At 36.0% G+C, this 17,921-nt stretch overlaps 1 protein-coding gene across 7 annotated transcripts in view; it reads left to right on the forward strand.

Moving 5' to 3' along the window:
• HCF101 (ATP binding protein) overlaps positions 1-17,674 on the forward strand; it is a 102,477-nt gene extending 84,803 nt beyond the window's left edge. For all 7 annotated transcript variants that reach the window (XM_089816572.1, XM_089816588.1, XM_089816578.1 and 4 more), the window contains 3 exons: positions 1,935-2,059; positions 15,641-15,763; positions 17,289-17,674. In XM_089816572.1, coding sequence (XP_089672698.1) covers positions 1,935-2,059; positions 15,641-15,763; positions 17,289-17,486 — 446 coding nt within the window. In that variant the 3' untranslated portion in view covers positions 17,487-17,674. The remainder of the gene's footprint in view (positions 1-1,934; positions 2,060-15,640; positions 15,764-17,288) is intronic.
• The last annotated feature ends 247 nt before the right edge of the window (positions 17,675-17,921 follow it).

Below are 17,921 nucleotides of genomic sequence, written 5' to 3' on the forward strand. Positions count from 1 at the left end.
ATTTTAATAATGGCACCTGGATTGCAGTTAAGTTTGCCAAACCGTGCCACCAAAAATGGCTTCTCCTTAATGCTGACCCAGCCGCAATGCAATGAATGTCCTTGGTCGCCCTTGAGAATGCAGAATGCTGTGTGCAAATGGCGTTTAAGGGCTGTTGCTGAGACATGACTCCTTATAACCTGCAGTACGGCTGCAAGAATGAATCGCAGGCTTCAGCAAAGATACATTAACCTCCCAACAATTGTCCCAACACCAAACGAAGGGGGTAAAGGCAATATCAGGACCAATATAATGCTTCTGTCCAACTCCTCTTAGTTACGGCTGCCAGTATACAGGCTTCCAGAATTAAATTGTCCACCAATGTGGTCTCACAGAAAAGAAATATAAACTCGAAAATTCAAGAGTTGATCACTATCAGAATCTCCTAGCCACAGTAGACACAGTCGGAGAATTTTACAATTGTTTACCTCAACACAATTGTATATGAAGACCTCAGAAAAATCCTTCAACCCACAGCCAGAAGTTATGAGCAAGGAAAATATAATATTCAAGATTATTCTCCTTAGCTACAGGAATATAGTAGGAGAATGTTGGCTAATTGTATCCTTCAACACAACTGCCAAGAACTTCTCAGACGAGACCCTTATACTTTAGTGCTCACAATTCAGAACTTAGGAAAAAACCATAAAGTCACAAAAAACAAATATATTTTCAGGAGTGCTTTTCCCAATGAAATGAACTCTCATTTATAACCTTTTGTTGGCCAAAGTTTCCAAAAAAACTTCACTCTAGAAATTGTGGAAGTTTCCCAAAAGAACTCAATACTAGAAACTTTCCAACATGCTTTTTAGAAATATCTCTTAAAGTCATTATTATAATAATACAACTCAATGATTAATAAATAAATAAGAGCTCATGCAATTATTACTTTATTAACTGCAGGTGATGACCAACTGCTAAAGCCACCCACTGCATTACCAGAAATAGCAATTGCCAAAAATAGACTTAATAGAAATAGTAAGTTCACAACTGAGACCCCCAAAACACCTTGTCAGCTCAAGAGGGTTGCTATGATGAGCTAACTACATCAATTGCACAGATTGGCAAAAAACGGGGACATTACATTCAATGAGACCATAAATAAATGAATGGAGTTCACAGAGAGTACTGTTCTCTCGAATATTCTTCATAAAGGTAATATGAGATCCTTTAAAAAACATTCATTGCCTTAGCTCTGCAAATGGAAAGCTCATTCCATCTCTATCATTTTGTGTGGGTAGTCATCCAGGTAGTGTAGATTGAGCAAATCAGAAGGGGACAGATGGAAGTGACAAGATTTCTCATGAACAGCTCAGGAAGTATTTAAAAGACTCACTAGTTGTGCTAGGTAGCTTAGCATGAATTGTGGGGTGATTCTGTTCAAATGTACATGTTCTTTTGGTTTAAACATGTCTTTGTGTGAAGAAATGGCCTATGTTTCTCCAGATATTTTAATTATTCTGGTGATTATTTTATTGTGGTTGACAGATGAATAAAGCTTAAAATAGATCATTCATAGTTTGATTATCTTTGGTAGAATATGATGTTTTATTGATGATCAGTGATCACCTAATGCTTAGATTGTTGAATCTCCTATATGATTCGACAGACCAATTTCCATATCACTGCCGTTGATGTTTGGTCGTTGACAAGGAAACTTTATTAATGATTTTTAAAACAATCCTTAAAAGCATGCTCTGTTTGCAATATTTAATCCAATTGTTTAAGTATCTGTAAATTTTTTATATCGTCTTGAATAAATTAAATGAAAAACTGGTAATAATCATACATTAGAGGTGTAAAGAGGAATTCTTGACTTTATTTGTGATGCAGATAACCCAGTTCTTTTCAATCAGCATGCAATTAATATTTGTTTTTATTTGTTGTCCTTATAGTTTCCACAGCAGTGGCATATGATAAGACAATCCATGCAATCAGAGTGAAAGTTCCAGGTTCAGATGAAGAATTTTTCTTGCACCCAGCAACTGTGAGACGGAATGACCGTTCAGCTCAAAGTGTTGTACGTATCTTTTGAACTGACTGCTTAAAGTCTCTTGGAATTTAAAACAATCCATTTTTAATTCATTTTGAAAACAAACATATTAGCTTCCAATAAAAAAAAAAGAGTTCTCAACTACATGACATGAAGCCTTACAGAGTCATTTCTCAAAAATCATCCCTTTATCTGAAGGGCATCTTTTAGTTGTTAGCATCCAAAACATTACACGGTTCGAATCTTATATTGTGATACACATGGATTACCTGTCAATTTATAAAGGTATTTGTGGTTTAATTTTTTGTTCCAGTCAACACTCTAAAACATTTCTCTTAACTCTACATATGACAGAACAAAATAACAAAAAAAGTACTAAAGAATCAAAGATACAAGACAATGGAAGAAGTAAAGATTTTGTTGGTATACAAAATTGCAACTCCTAAATAAATTCAGGTTCAAACTTATGTTGCCAAATGCCGGGTCACTTTTGTCAAATGAATGTCAATTACATATTTTTTCCTTTCAAACCCTTAGGTGTTGGTTGTCTTGGTCCACGTATGATGTATGTAGGATGTGTATCATGAAGATTTGTGAAGCTCCAAATGTCAAAGGAGACTCCGGCAGAAGCAGATGAAGTAAATAGTGAACTTGAAAGCCAAAGGACTATGGTTGTAAGTTCTAGAGGTGGGTGGGAAGGATTAACATTGAAGAGAATATTCTCCAGCTCACTGAGATACTATCATTTATGGGTGCCATGTTTGAAGAATAATGTTGCAACTGCAAAAGGGTCCAAAATTTAAGTTAGTAGTGTTAGCATCTACTAGAAATCAAATGTTCTTTTTTTAGAAAGTTACTTTTTTCTGTTTTCTCCTTCATAGATTCAGAAGCACATAAGAAGCACATAAATCAAATTTCCTGTTTTAGAAAAAGTTGGTTTTTTGCATTTTCTACCTTTTTTGGAGAATGGTTGTAAATGAGTAGATGTAGGAGGTTGTCAAAAGTTAAGACAGGTTCAAGATTCATTATGAGAACGAAATTGAGTAGAAGAATGGTATAATAAGAAGAGGAAATACTCATCAAAGGCAGAGTTATTGTTGGCAAAGTGTTCAAAATGAAAAATATGGAAGAAATTTAAAAGAAGTTCAAGGTTTTGGCAAATTGATTTTAAAAGCGTCCATATCGACAAAGGGTGGGGATTCCTCCACTACATGCCATGTAGTGGAACTTTCTCTATCAATGGAAGAAATGGGAGGGAGCCTCTTTCTCAGAACTACGGGAATGGATTTGCACCCTTGAAATAGAGAACCAACTCCTTAGATAGACTGTCACTTCCTTATCCAACAAATTCAGTGCCTTCTCAACTGAATACGCTACAGATAAACAGGACTCTGCTGTTAGTAAACAATAATGTATCATTAACCAAGCTTTGATAGTACACATATCAGTCAAAATCTCATCGGCCTTATCTGATATCTCCGGTATCAAAAAGCTGATTGAATCAGGTTCTGAGCATGCCTTGGAGATCAAGCAGATCAAGGAAAAACAGAATGAAGTGGATTGTAGACAAAACTCACTGCAGCTGAATTCCTTCCCAGCAGTATGCAAGGACGTGATTCCCCCTCCTCTTGCTGGAGTGGAGGCATTGGTACACTCCAAACTCATGGATGAAAGAACTAGGAGCACTAGAGAGCTCAATTTCAAGGTTTGTAGCCTCTTGCCCATCACCACTGAGCCTCTAGACGCACCCTCTGCATTCATGTGTGACAAGCTTGAGCTCTTGGACATTTCTTACGATAGGTCATGGGTTGGATACATTCCACTCTGTTCATAAGATTCCAAAACTCCTCCGATAGAATTTGTGTGTTGAAGGCACATAAGATACTCTTCTCTCTGCCATCAAAGATTTATCTTGATGAGGACCTCACTAAAATGCAAGTAACAAAACTTAAATAGGCTCGAGCCTTTGTGGCGGCTTGACAACAAGACAATAAGTGGGCCGTGATTAGGAACCTTCAAGCAGTTATTTGTAATAGCTTTCCTCCTGGATGGTAGACTAGACTAACATTTTCTTTTGCTAAATGACGTTCTACACATTCGTGCATGGGGGATACCCTAGTGACTTAGGCCCTATGGGTTAGTTGTTGAAACTATAATTGTTGGGCTTGGTCATCTCTTGGTCCTCTTCTTGATACTATGAATTCCTTAGATTTGTAGTTCCTCACTTAGACTCATGAAAGTCTTGTTTCCCCCCTTCCCTCTTTCACTGTGTTTCATTGGCTATCATCTTTCAGGAGTGAGACTTGGAGCTTTGGTGGGGTTTGCATTCTAGGGGTATTGCTTGTCTTGTCAAGGATAGGTTTCGTGATGCAATTTATGTGATCCTTTCAGATACCTTAGCTAGATTCACGTGGGTCCAATTTAGTCAAATTGTCATGTGTGTCAGGAATATCTTCTTCGAGGTCTGCTACTTTCCCCTAACGTGCTCCCCTTATGCCATCCATAGTACTCATGATGGGGACCCCTTCTTTGACCTCTATGTCAACACCATCCAATTTTCTACAGTTGTGGAAGTCATCCTTCTCTGAGACTTTAGTGCTAGGACTCAAATGGTTCAAACTCCCTTCACTCCACGCTGGTTGATTCTTTATGTATCAAGGATTTAGATCTGACTCACTTGGGGCTTCACAGGTCTTTGGAGGTTGCGGATGGTCCATGACCAAGTATGGTAGACATCCTTTACATCTCAGCGAGTCTTTGGACTTGGTGGTGCTCAACGGGCTATCTTACTTTCTTAGATCACACTCATTCACTTGTAGCCTCATGGTAGTGGTGCTAGCATGGTTGATTATGCCCTTTTTTGGTAGTCCTCCATTCCCTCCATTAGCCACTTCTCCATTTGCTCCTCCCCTTAGTCGACCATGCCTTTCTTCGTCTCGATATCCCTTCATGCCTCCCTCTCCTGCACCCCACCTCCTCTCCACAACGTTGTTTGTTTCGAGGATAGTCCGGTTGTGTTGCATTCATGTTCTCTTCTTTGTTCTCTGAGTTCTGCTCCCTCTCTCTAGGCCTACAAAAACTTGTCCTATGAACAAATGGTGTGATAAAAGTTGCAAGGCCTCGCATCAGTACCTTCAATCGACATTTATTTCCCATCACCCTTACGCGTTCCTTCAACACTCCTGCCACATGCTTCTGCGACATAAGAAGTGCCTCCACATCTCCCCATGTAGACTTTCTCTTCTCTTCTCCCTCCACCATTCGCCTAGGCTCTTATGGCTTACCCTCTTCCCTTGCCATACCCCCTCCCCCCTTCCCTTGACTAGAGTCTTTTGTTCTCGCACATCTCTAAGCTTTATGACATCCCTGACCAACCTCCTTTCCAAATTAGACCCCTTTTCATAGTCACATCTTCACCTACACCACCATCAAGGACGCAGTTAGAGTTATGCATATTAAAAAAGTTGTTGATGAGGAAGGTTTTCAAGCCGAGTTCTTCAAATGGGACATTGTCGATCTCTTCAACCAAGTTGTTTGCATGGGCTTCCTCCCTCTTTCTCACACCATACTATTCATCCTATACATAAGGTAGGGCCTACTACGGATCCCAATAATTACGGGACTGTCATGGTGGGGCACACCTTTGCGAAGCTATATGTCACAACTCTTCATATCCTTCTCTTGAGGGAGCTAGATCACCGTCATATCCGTGCTAAGTGGCGGGTTGGTTTTAGACAAGATTATTAGACCATGGATCACATCTTCACTCTCTAGACTTCTACCGAAAAGGCACGTCATCGCTCCTTGGAGGTTTATTGTTGCTTTCTGGACTTCTGCAAGACACTTTACTCCATCCCTCAGATTACCCTCTTCTAGTGGCTTGTAGAATGTGGGATCTATGAGACTCTTCTAGCAACTATCATGAGACTCTAAGAGATGATTTTGGTCCATCTCAAGATCCCTTCTGGGTTCTCAAACTTTATCAAGAGCACCATCAGGGTTAAGTAAAGTTGCCCCCTATCTCCCACCCTTTTTGGTATCTACATTGATGAGCTTGAGAGGTATCTTTGGGACCACACCCTCCTCGGGGATGGTTGTCTTCTTCACTAGGTTATAATTTTTATTCTTCTCTTCACAGATGATGTTGTTCTTTTGGCTTCATCCCCAAAGGCCTTACAACACCAGCTAGACAGTCTTGCCTCTTTTTGTGAGGAACAACACTTAGTTAATTTGGGAAAGACCAAGGTGATGGGCTTTAATGCTCTAAGACTTCTCACCTTCATTTCTTCTTTAGGGGATTGGAGGTTGAGATCTCGTCCTCTTATACTTATTTAGTGGTCAAGTTTACTGTACCTTGCTTCACTATGAGACCCACTCTCCAACCACAAGTCAATAAGGGGTATGGTTCGTTGGCCCTCTTGGAGAGTTAGTATTATGCCATTTTCAGGATTCTTTGTCTAAGATGATACTTATGGATACACTTATCATACATACTGTACTCTATGGATCAATAGTACAGGGCCTTTTGCTAGATTCTAACTGGGTCCTTTGCCAAGCGGGTAGAGATTCTCCTTCGATGCATTATCCAATGCAAACAATCCATTCCGTACAACATTATTCTTGCTGAGTATGTGGCTCGTCCATTCATGCTCAAGGCCATCATTGTGTAATCTGCCTTGGTAACTTGAGTTCAATTAATATTTAAATTAATTTCAATTCGTAAATCCTAATTTGAATGGCATGTAAATGCATTGATTTTTATCCATATATGATACAACTAGGGACAACAATCTATTCACATATATTAAGTAATTTAATTTCATATGTGATCTAGATTTTCTTGTTGCTAAGTCTGATGCAATATTACATTGTTGTAAGGAGAGGGGAGACCACGTGATAGATTCTCTCACAGTTTATAGATCCAAGCCCTTATCCTATTGTGGGACAATGCCTACAAGGTGCTTAGGGTTGTTGATCCCTACCCTATCATGGGAACTATCCTTTTGGGATTTAGACCGCCATTCCTTGAATTGCTTCTGCCTTTCTTCTTCATCACTAAAGATCTTATCATTATTTTTGTTGAATATATATATATATATATATCTTTTACATATATTCACTTGATACAGAAATATAAGTGTATAGCAGTCTGTGTCAGATCTTACTCACTATCAGTTATGTTGATTGTTCTGAATCTCCAATACTTATTTCTTTCTATTTCCTGTGCTCTTTGTGTTCATTGTCCTCTCTTGTCACCGTTCACAATGTTTATACCCATTTAATGGTTGTGTCTATTGTGATCACACCGTTTATGACAGTTTGCAGTATTCATGAAATTGGTATAAAAATGCAAAGTCCCAACCGCGCTCACTTATAAATTTATAATTAACAGTGTTGTTAATACTGTTGAAACAATAGTAGCTTTGGTCAGATATAATGATCATCACCCTTGTATCTAATTGAAACTCTATAAATATATGAACTTATTGAAGATAGATAATTATCTATATCAGGCTGTCATAAATCCAAGTATATTGTAGATCTGCACTTGCCGATTCTACTACAGATTATTGTCATTTTTATGTTCCTCTTGCCCAGATCAAGTTATGATCAAATGCATGAATAAATCATATCAAAGTATGATTAATCTTCATTGCAGATTGGCGATATGTAATTTATATTGGTTAAATGCTAATCTTGATTAGGATTAGGTTTTGGTTTGGTAACAAACAGTTGCAATCGAAGAGACGGGTCCATGTGGAAATGCCTTTTCATTTCTTACATATACTCAACCCAATCGGCCAAGAAGAGCATCGAAATCAATTAATGCTCTGCCCTTTTGGAGTTTGGTGACTACACATATCAGATTCAATATTACTAATTAATATTCAGTATTTATCAACATTGAATTGTCACCTGCATACATATTTGCCAAATATCAAATTCTGATTACATCCTGCAAAGTAGAATTCTGAGATTAGTAATAACTACATAAAGAAATAAAAGGCATTCATAGTTCAAATCTGTAATAAATCTAATCATTTTAATATGTTATTAGAGCCAAGTTAAGGAAGATCCAATTAGATTTGGGATCCCGGATAACAGATTATATGGATTAAAAAGTCGCTCTTAAAAGAGAAATTGCATTTAGCATGGATCACTGTGACTACTTAAGTCAGACCCAAATGAAACATTGTGTTGTTGACAGCTGAATTGACTTCATATCACCAAAGTCGCTGATTATGTGATTGAATGTTGGCGAAACAATCTGCGAGTTTCAGATCTTAGCCCTCCTTAAACCGTCGAAACATTCAATCGGGAGGAATCAACAATACTTTGTGGACGTAGTGTATAGGTTGAATATACTGCATATGGACTCATCTTTGATGCTACTTGAGTCTCATATGTAATTTGTTGAGCTTTTGGAAAGAATGGTTGTAGATTCAAAACAGTGGAAAAAAGAGTGGTTGTAGACCCATGAGCATGGAAGTTTTGAGAATCTCACTTGCTCCAATGTTATCCTGTGCTGGCATAAAATGTTTGGAAAAGACCACTCTGACCCATGCACAGAATATCAACAGTTGCAGTTAATAATGGATGAAAGATGTAGCTTGTGTCTTGAAGAAAAAATGAATGACAATAGTAAATAGAATATAAGTGGATAGACATACATTGGTACATTACCTTGAAGGGTCGCAATTCACATTGAAGTGGCAAAGATAAGGTCAAGAACCAAAAGATTGTGGAGCATAATGGAGAGGTAGATGTGTCAACATATCACGACCTTGAGGTGGTTGCTTCAATGGTTGTCATGTTGGTTGAAGTGGCATGTGAGGATGAGATTGTCATGTCCCCAAATTTCAATGTAATAATTAAATTTAATTAATTAATTAATTGGTCCCAAAATTTAAATAATATAATAAAAGGACCTTTAATTAATTACTTTAATTAATTAATATGGGGTTCAAGTTAATAATATTTGTATTTGTGGTTCCCATTGACTTAGTATATCTTGGACTCATTTTTATTTTAATTGTTTTTGTAGGTGTTGCCGTCGGTTATCTTTGTAAACCTTTGGGAGTTCCTTTAAAGGGTATTTAAGTACGACACGTAGCTAGTAGTTATCATGTGATTTGGGTTATTTCTTTGTACTACGAATTCCTATTGGAGTTCAGTATTGTTTGCCATTTTGGAGGTGAAAGATCTTCCTTACTTGGCTAATCCGGTTTTGGGAATAGTTATAGTCCAAATACAAATATAGCAAGTTTTTAGGGTTGTACACTTGTATTTTGGGTTGTGTAACCCTTATTGCAAGTTGAAAATGCAAAGCTTAATGCGTTCAAGCTTCATGCTTTAATTTGCCAAGTCAAAAACTATATGAACGGGTTTCTTTACACACGATGCAAATCTTTTTCTTGCATTTCATTTTTTAAATGATGTGTTACAAGTCAAAAGGGCTTAGCTCTTGTATTTTGGGTCTAAAGAAAAGCAAACATTACAAGCCTTTTGCTTGAACATTCAAACTTGTACTGTCAATAGTATAGCTTGTAAAATGTAAGCAATACATATTTGGGTTTTCTATGGCAAATTACAAGTTTTTAAATTTGTTGGGTGGATATTTTGCAACTGACAATTTGTTAAAATCTAGTCGCAAAATAGGTAGGCCAGCCATAGTGTATGAGACAAAGTCTCTCCTACATCAAAGGGAAGTCTCCCCTTTCTCACCGTTCTTTGGATCAACTCAAGGTAAGCAAGAAGTTGAGAGATTCATAAGGGGTGTTACCAAAATCCACTTATCCGCGGGGCGAGTAGTGGGCAAGATGAAATCTCTAACTTCACTTCTATCTAGTAGCTAGAAATGGTGATACCGATAAACCAACACCAACTCAAAGGCTGATTGAAAGCATACTGGTTTGGCTCTAGGTCATGTTTGTTTAATTTATAAGAGAAATTACTACCATTGGGGCTCAAAGACTTCCAGAAGTAGATGATCTCTGTTCTATAACTATTTTAATCTATTCTATCAGAAAAACTTCTACCGTTGGGGCACAAAGACTTCCAGAAGTAGGAAAATTCTAACTATTTTTTGTGAATTCGGGCTGGTGACACAAGCTACAGTCAAAGCTTTTAGTCTATGTATTACCACACCCGCTCCCAATCAAAGCTTTGGCTCTAATTTCTTCTTAACTCACTATGCTCTATTATTGAACACACAATAATAACATGAATCAAAGACAATAGGCACAAATTACAGTCAAAGCTTTTAATTTGCTCTATCACAATTGCTTCCAATCAAAGCTTTGAATCCAATTGCTTCTTTTATTCACTTTTCTCCCAAATTGGTACTACACAATCAAAGTTATGCTTGCACAAGTTTGACAAAGCTTTCTTGCATACAACAAAAGATGATTTTTACAATGAGAGGGGACTAATTTATATAGACAAAGGAGTTGAGAAAAAAGTGGAGGAAAAAGTGGGAGCAACTCAACCAACTTTGACCCGATCAAACTAGGTGAGAGAAATTATTGGATTGCATGTCATAAGGATATGCAATCGAATTACATATAATTACATAATTTCATGCGATTGGGTTACATGCAATCCATCTTTTGCAACTACAAAGTCGGAAAACACTTGAAGAAAATGTTGAAATTGTTGATTTTGAATGATTTAGTCCTATAGACTATTAGCAAAAGCCTTGTATTTGATGATGTAATCCCAAAGGATCACAGGATCGAGAGTACCTGTATTTTGTGCCACTGCATTCACCTTGATAATCATGGTGGTGCGTCTTTTGATAACCTCTGACTGTCTTTGATGTATTGCCCGTTGTCATTTGAAAACTTGATGTGATCAAGCTTTTTCTCATTTGAGTAGTCGTGAATTCTCTTTTGTAGATTGGCACATTCTACAGTCTCTAACACTTTGAAAACCTTCTTGATGGTATCCAGATGTAAACTTAGAGCAACTTTCTATCAACACCTTTAACATTTTTTTTTGAAGCAAAGTGCTTGACGCATTCCCATACAAACTCAGGTTCTCGGACAACCATTGGGAAAATGGAGACCAAATGAATTATTGCTTCTTTTGATTCAAAGCATGCCTTCTTGACGAGATGTCTCTATTCTTTGAAGAAGTTCTAACTATCTTGAAAAGTGCTCCGCAACATGAAAACATCTTCCAATGAGATTGGATATCCATGAGGGATGAGTGTTCGAAGTATGGATTATATATTTATGGAACACATATGATGGCTGGAAATGAATCGGAAAGCATATGTATTTGGGCGAAAAGGGCCAAAATTGGACACACAAGGGTGGATTGCATGTGGGAAAAAATGGACTTGTGTGGGTATGGCCAAGAATGCAAGTTGGTATGAATGTGGATGTGTGCAAATGGTAACTTTGGTCTTTAAAAGAGTGACCTTTTACCAAAGTTAGGTTCTCTAGGTGTAATTGCATGTAAAGTGATTTATGTGTAATTATTACTCGATGTAAACAAGTAATTAGGTTCGGAGGATGGAATTACATGTAAGTGGGTATGGATGATAGGTTTGTATGTAAATGCATATGAAGGATGAGATTACATGTAAATATGGATGGAGGATGGAATTACATGTAAATGCTCTTGGAATGTAATTGCATATATTGAGAAATGGGCGTAATATGCTTTGACATGTGTTGGTGAAATATGGAAAGATGTGATGCATTTGCATGGAAAGGTGGAAAGTGAAAAGGTGTGATATGCTCTTGCATTCTTGGAAAAGAATCCTTAACCTTTTTGAAAAGAAGAAATTAAAACAACAAGTAAACAACAATAAAAAATATGCACAAACCAAAAACATACTTTTGGTTTTTGACTCAAACATGGCAAAATATCAGGTTGCTCTCTTGCATGCAATTTCGAAATTGGAATTTGGAGAAATTCAAAGTATTTGAAAATGAAAGTTTTCATCTTATTTAAAGAAGATTTGCAAAATACATGGCATATCTTTGGACAAATGTACAATGATAAGCCAGAATAAGGAACAAAATAGAAAAGGTTTGAAAACTTCCACTTACTTGGAGCTCAAAGAGCCAAATGTGGAAGATTGAGAGGTTGGAATGAATGTCTTTCATCTAATTTCGAATTTCCAAACAACTCCTTGACCTCTTCAATGCTTGCAAATGATGGCTTTGAATGATCAATGCATGACTTGTGTTTGTATGCAAATGCCCAAAAACGTGATCTCAATCCCTCAAATTCAATTTAAAAAAAAAAATCATGATGTATTTGGATGTTTTTGGGTAAAAACTATTAGGATTAACCACAAATAGAAATTACAGTTACATGCAAATATAACCAATATCAGAAAATAATAAATCACATAGAAGAGAACACAAGACAAGGATTTAATGTGGTTCATCCAATCCCTGGGTTATGTCCACCAAGTACAAGTCTAATATTATTATTATCCAATAATTACAATCCACAATTCCTTATAGCTCAATACCGCCGCAAGAAGCTACAATATCAACATACATTATGAAATCCCTAACCCTAAGCCATTTTATACAATCTTTTGCTGCTTGCAAAATTAGGGCTAGAATAAGTTGTCCAATAGAAAAATAACAGCCGACGCCTTTTACAATAGTAGGGTTATTTTTGGCTTCGAGGGCGCTACCCTCGAAAACCTCCGTGGGAGCATTGCCCCTTGCCCCTACCCTATACTGTGATAGGGAACACACCTAGGGCACTGCCCCTTGACCATGTCAGGGGTCCCCCATGGGAATTATTTGGGGGGAAAGCACACTGAATAAACCTCCGAGTTTGATTAGGCTCCACATCACAACAAAACACATGCCCTCTAGATGCACGAGTATGGGTTGGAAATGCTATTTTCTTGGTGTTTTTAACAAAAATGTGCTCTTTTCATGCAAAAATTCGGGTCCTTTTTGCAAAAATGTGGCTCACAAATGCATTTACATGGGTCGTTTTGACTTAAGAATGCAAAAACAAGTTTCCCAAATGCATATTCATGCAAAAAATACAAAAACGTGGATAAAAATCCGATTTTGTGGGCATTTTAAAAGTAAAACATTGGATGTGTGAGAGTCATTTTTGGCTTGGGAATGCAAAAATGTGTCCCTTAATGCATTTGCATCTGTTGCAATGCAAAGTCAGGGTCTATGGATCATAGTAACGAGACTCGCTGCGAGTCGGGCGAGTCGTTCGAGTCAGAGAGTCAAGTTATCTTAGGCAGGTCAAAATGACCCATGACCTTGGCTTAGGGGATCAACTGAGTTGACTCGCCTAACTTGCTAAGGTGATTCGCCTGATTTTTAATTTTTTTGCCTTTGTAGTTACGTAATCGATGTATGTTATATATGTGATCAAATTACCTTCTATCTTATGATGTTATTGTGTCTTTAATCTTTATTCAATAATGGGTGCATTGAATTAATTTAAATCCAAAAAAATCTCTAAATTTCAAGGGTTTTATCATTTTGTTGAGTCACTGCCACGTCACAAGTGAGTCCAAGTTGGGTCACAAGTTGAGTTCTTGTTGACTTCGAGCCGGGTTTGAGTCTCGTTACTTTTCGATGGATGCATTTACATATTTAAAATGTATTCATATGATGACTGGAAGTGCAAATCACACTCTCAAGGCCTTGTTACATATTTAAAATATGTAATGCATGCCATGTGTTTGGACGTTTTTGGCTTTGGAGTGCAAAAATGGGGTCCATGGAGGGTGACTATATGAGTTTTAAGTGCAAAATCGGATTCTCCAAGAGACATTACATGTAAAGTTCGTTGGTTGGAAGTGTATATATATGTAAATGGATTCTTAGAAGTCCATTACATATTTCAAATATGCATTTACATGTTAAAATCGGATTCTAAATATGCATTTGCATATTTACTTGTTTTAGTGCAAATTGCACTGTATTGGAGTCTTTCTATGTTTTCAAACAGATGCATTCTTGGGAAAGAAAGGAAATCACATTCTCTATGTGCTATTGCATGTTTTAAAATGTACACATAACAAACAATACAAATCACACTTTCCAGGCTCCATTACATATTTTAAAAACATGTAATATGAATAAGAATGCAAATCTCATTCTTCATCCTCCATTACATATTTAAAAAATATGCATTATGTTAAATGAATTTGACAATTTTGGCCTTTGAAAGCAAAAACATGGACTCCAAATGCATTTACATGTGACACTTAACATGTAAAAGACCACATTCATGCAAATTGCACACTTGGAGGTCTATTACATGTTTTAAAAACTTGCTTTAAGTGTTTAACAATGCCTTTCTAGTGCAAATTGCACTCTTGGAGGCCCTTTGCATGTAAACATGTAAATGGGTTGAAAGTTGAATTTGCACAACTTAAGTGATCAATTAAGCACATGTTCAATTGATTTTTGAGAAAATATCACTTAATTGGGTCAAAAATAACATTTACACTATCTAATAAATATATTATGTGCAAATATTAATCAAAAAGCAATATTTAACTTAGATGTTTTCAAATAAAACATAAAGTAACTCAAAAATAAATTAGACTATATAGTTAATAAAGTCATTTAAGTAAAAAATAAAAAAACAACTCAACATGAAATTATAACTTAAAGTGCTCTATAGTCACTTAAGTGATAAAGTAACTTTAAAACATAATTTTTCAAAAAGTGAATGTCAACTTTTAAATATAACATGATATTTTAAATATGCAATTGCATCTGGAGAGTCCACCTTTTGGACACTTAAATGATCATATCTTTTGACTACCAAGTCCGATTAGGCCTTAGATATACCGAATCTAAGGAAAAACTGAAAGCAAGGGATTGAACAAAACAAAAAGACCAAAAGCAATTAAAAACACACTAAAAAATGTAAAAAATGACATTGAAGGCTTTGAAAATCAAGCATAGGCTTAATAAAATGGAAAACAAAAAGGACTTAACGAAAGCCTTCAGTAAAATGATTCATTATACTAATTGGTGTCAATTGATTGATCAATGTTAGCCAATTAAATTATGAACTAACTTAGAAAAATGCAAAACTAATTTGAAATTTTTTTGTATTGTGATCTACATTTTATGGTGACAAAATGCAAGACAACAAAATTTATAGCACTTGCCTTTTGGCCTCAAAGGCTGATTTGCAACTTACATGTTCAAAAAAAAAGTTAATAGAAATTCATTGCAAGTTTTTAAATAAACTTGTATTTCAGGCCTTGAGAGAACAGTTGCAAGTGATTTTAAAACTTTCAAAACACAAGGCCTTCTTGCAATCAACAAACTTGCAGTAGTAATTATGAAACACAAAATCACTTAAAACAATAAAAAGCAAACTTTAAGACAAAGAAGAGCATAAAAAAACACAATCAAAGTCGGACCTTGACAGAACAATTGCGGCTGCAAGTATTATGGACTTTCCTTTTGCTTATAATAACTAATCTTACTTCTTATAACTAATAATGATCAAGTATTATGGACTTGCATTTTACTTGCTATACAGAATCATACTTTCTTTAATTGAAAATGGAAACTGATTTCTGGGTATGAAAATTTGAAAACATGCTTAAGTTCTTTCCCCACACTTTTGAAACAGGATGAATGGACTGGTGAACAAAAACTACAATATTCTGATGTACCTGAGGACATAGAACCGGAGAGCATCAGGCCTATGGGAAACTATGCTGTATCTATAACATGGCCAGATGGTTTTAGTCAGGTAATTGCTTTGTTAATTTAACTTATTTTTGTCAATGGGCTGACAGGAAACTTTGAAAACAACTAGTGTGAAAACAAATCAACGAGCCTTTCACTCTATTCAAAATTAAACAAATAAGTCATTTTACTTCCTGCTATTGGTTGCGCTCCTATTGCTGTTAGCCTGATTCCATAAATATAGAGTGTGCATCTAAATATTAAATGATTACTCTTCCTTCTTTATTCTTAGAGCTTTCCTTATCACATTAATTGGATAGAGCTCCAAACACTTAACAAAATAGTTTGCCAGAAATAGTTTAAACTCTTTTTTCGGAAATATACTTCTTAGACATGTTTACCACCTAACAATATAGTGCCTATTTACAACCTTTTCTGCCAAGTGTCTTGGATTTTTATTTTCTTTCATGTATGTATATGTAATGGTGGAAAATGGGTTCACTAGTTTATGTGTATATACTAGGAACTAGAACTATTATTCTCAATTACATTAAGGAGAGTGGATCAGCTTGGCTCAATGTAATGTCCCCACTATTAGGGTTAGCTTGGGACAAGTAGTATCTGCAAAATAAATGTCAAAATTAAACAATGACAAGGCTAATTATAGTATTCTACCCTCTATCCTAACTTAAAGAAGTTTCCAGGTCGGGTTTCCTTAACCCTTTGTTATTCCACCATCTTCTTTGGAGTGCATCCCTTAAGGTTCTTGGACGGGACGTCCTCTATCCAAGGCCAATCACATATACACATGTTGACATCATCAGAAAAAACATGGCACACAGGGATTATACTAGTCCTAGTCATGTCTATCAGATGAAATTAGAACGATCTCACGTACCAACATTATAGGGAGTATACCAATTTCCCTTGTGTCGGTTAGATGGAGATAATGTCCATCTCTTATACCAATAGTACAATCTCATCTAGCCATTCATACATGATTGTACTAATCTCTTGCACTGGCATGATAGTCCCTCATACGAGGTTGTACTAACCTCCCGCATTGGCACTATGAGGTTCCATTTATCCCATCTTAGTCATTTATATAAAGACGACCTCAAACCTCACATTGACACGTAACCATTCATATAGAGATGAGCGCAGTCCCTACATTGGCACTATGAGATTTTAATTTATTAATTCTTCTATTCAATATAACATTATATAATCATTAAATATCATTACGTGAATTTCCATTTATAAATATACATAAACCTTTAAATACAATTTTGAATGAATATATATTTCAAATAGAATTACATAAACAAAAACATACACACACATATTGTCCTCCTTAGTTGTCCTATTTTTGGCCTTTGAATTTTCTCTCTTGTGATATTTACAGAAGTCTGTCTCTCACTGCCCTTAGAAATTTACAATTCAAGATTTATATTTTCAGATCTCTAAATGCAGATGATTGTATATAGGCGTGGGAGAGAAAGACCACTACATGTTGTTTATCCAAGCCTATTTTTTACCTTGAAAATTTGTTGTTGACATTATACTTTGTTTGAATTTCTTTCCTACAGGTGGCACCTTTTGATCAATTGCAAGGTATAGAAAGATTAGTGGATATTCCGAATTCTGTTATACAGAAGAATATGAAAAATGATGTAGCAAATGGTACTTCCAAAAATCAAACTCAAGTCAAACCTTCTAGAGATAAGAGTAAAACTGCTGCAGAAGCTATTTTGGAACATGCAAGTGCACTTAAAGAAGTGAAATAGGCCATGATAGTTCTGATTGCTTCTTCAATATGTCTTCTCCTCTGTCTAGCATATGTCATCATGTAATCAGTTTTAGGAGGTTCTGATACCAAAAAACTGTACATGTTTCAAGGATCTTTTGGAAGGTTTGTTTTGTAATATGTATAAGTAGAGTTCCTTGTGATAAATATTTACAGAATTTTTTTTAATCTTTGGTGCTTGGACAATTTGTTTCAAAGAATGTACATAGCAATTTCAGATGAAATTTTATCAACACGTTCAAATAAATCATATAAAAGCAGTAGCTCATGGCTGATTAGTATAAATCAGAAATATCCTGATGTAAATGGCAAGTTCATACAGAAAAGGGAATGTTTTAAAATACCTCTGCACTATTTACTTTGGAATTGAAAATGTTTGGTAGAAACTCTTGAAGTATAGCATTAGTCGAAGTGA

Source organism: Cupressus sempervirens, chromosome 1, assembly GCF_028749045.1.
Source record: "Cupressus sempervirens isolate cs-2001-9-10 chromosome 1, ASM2874904v1, whole genome shotgun sequence".
In the NCBI taxonomy this organism is placed as follows: Eukaryota; Viridiplantae; Streptophyta; class Pinopsida; order Cupressales; family Cupressaceae; genus Cupressus; species Cupressus sempervirens.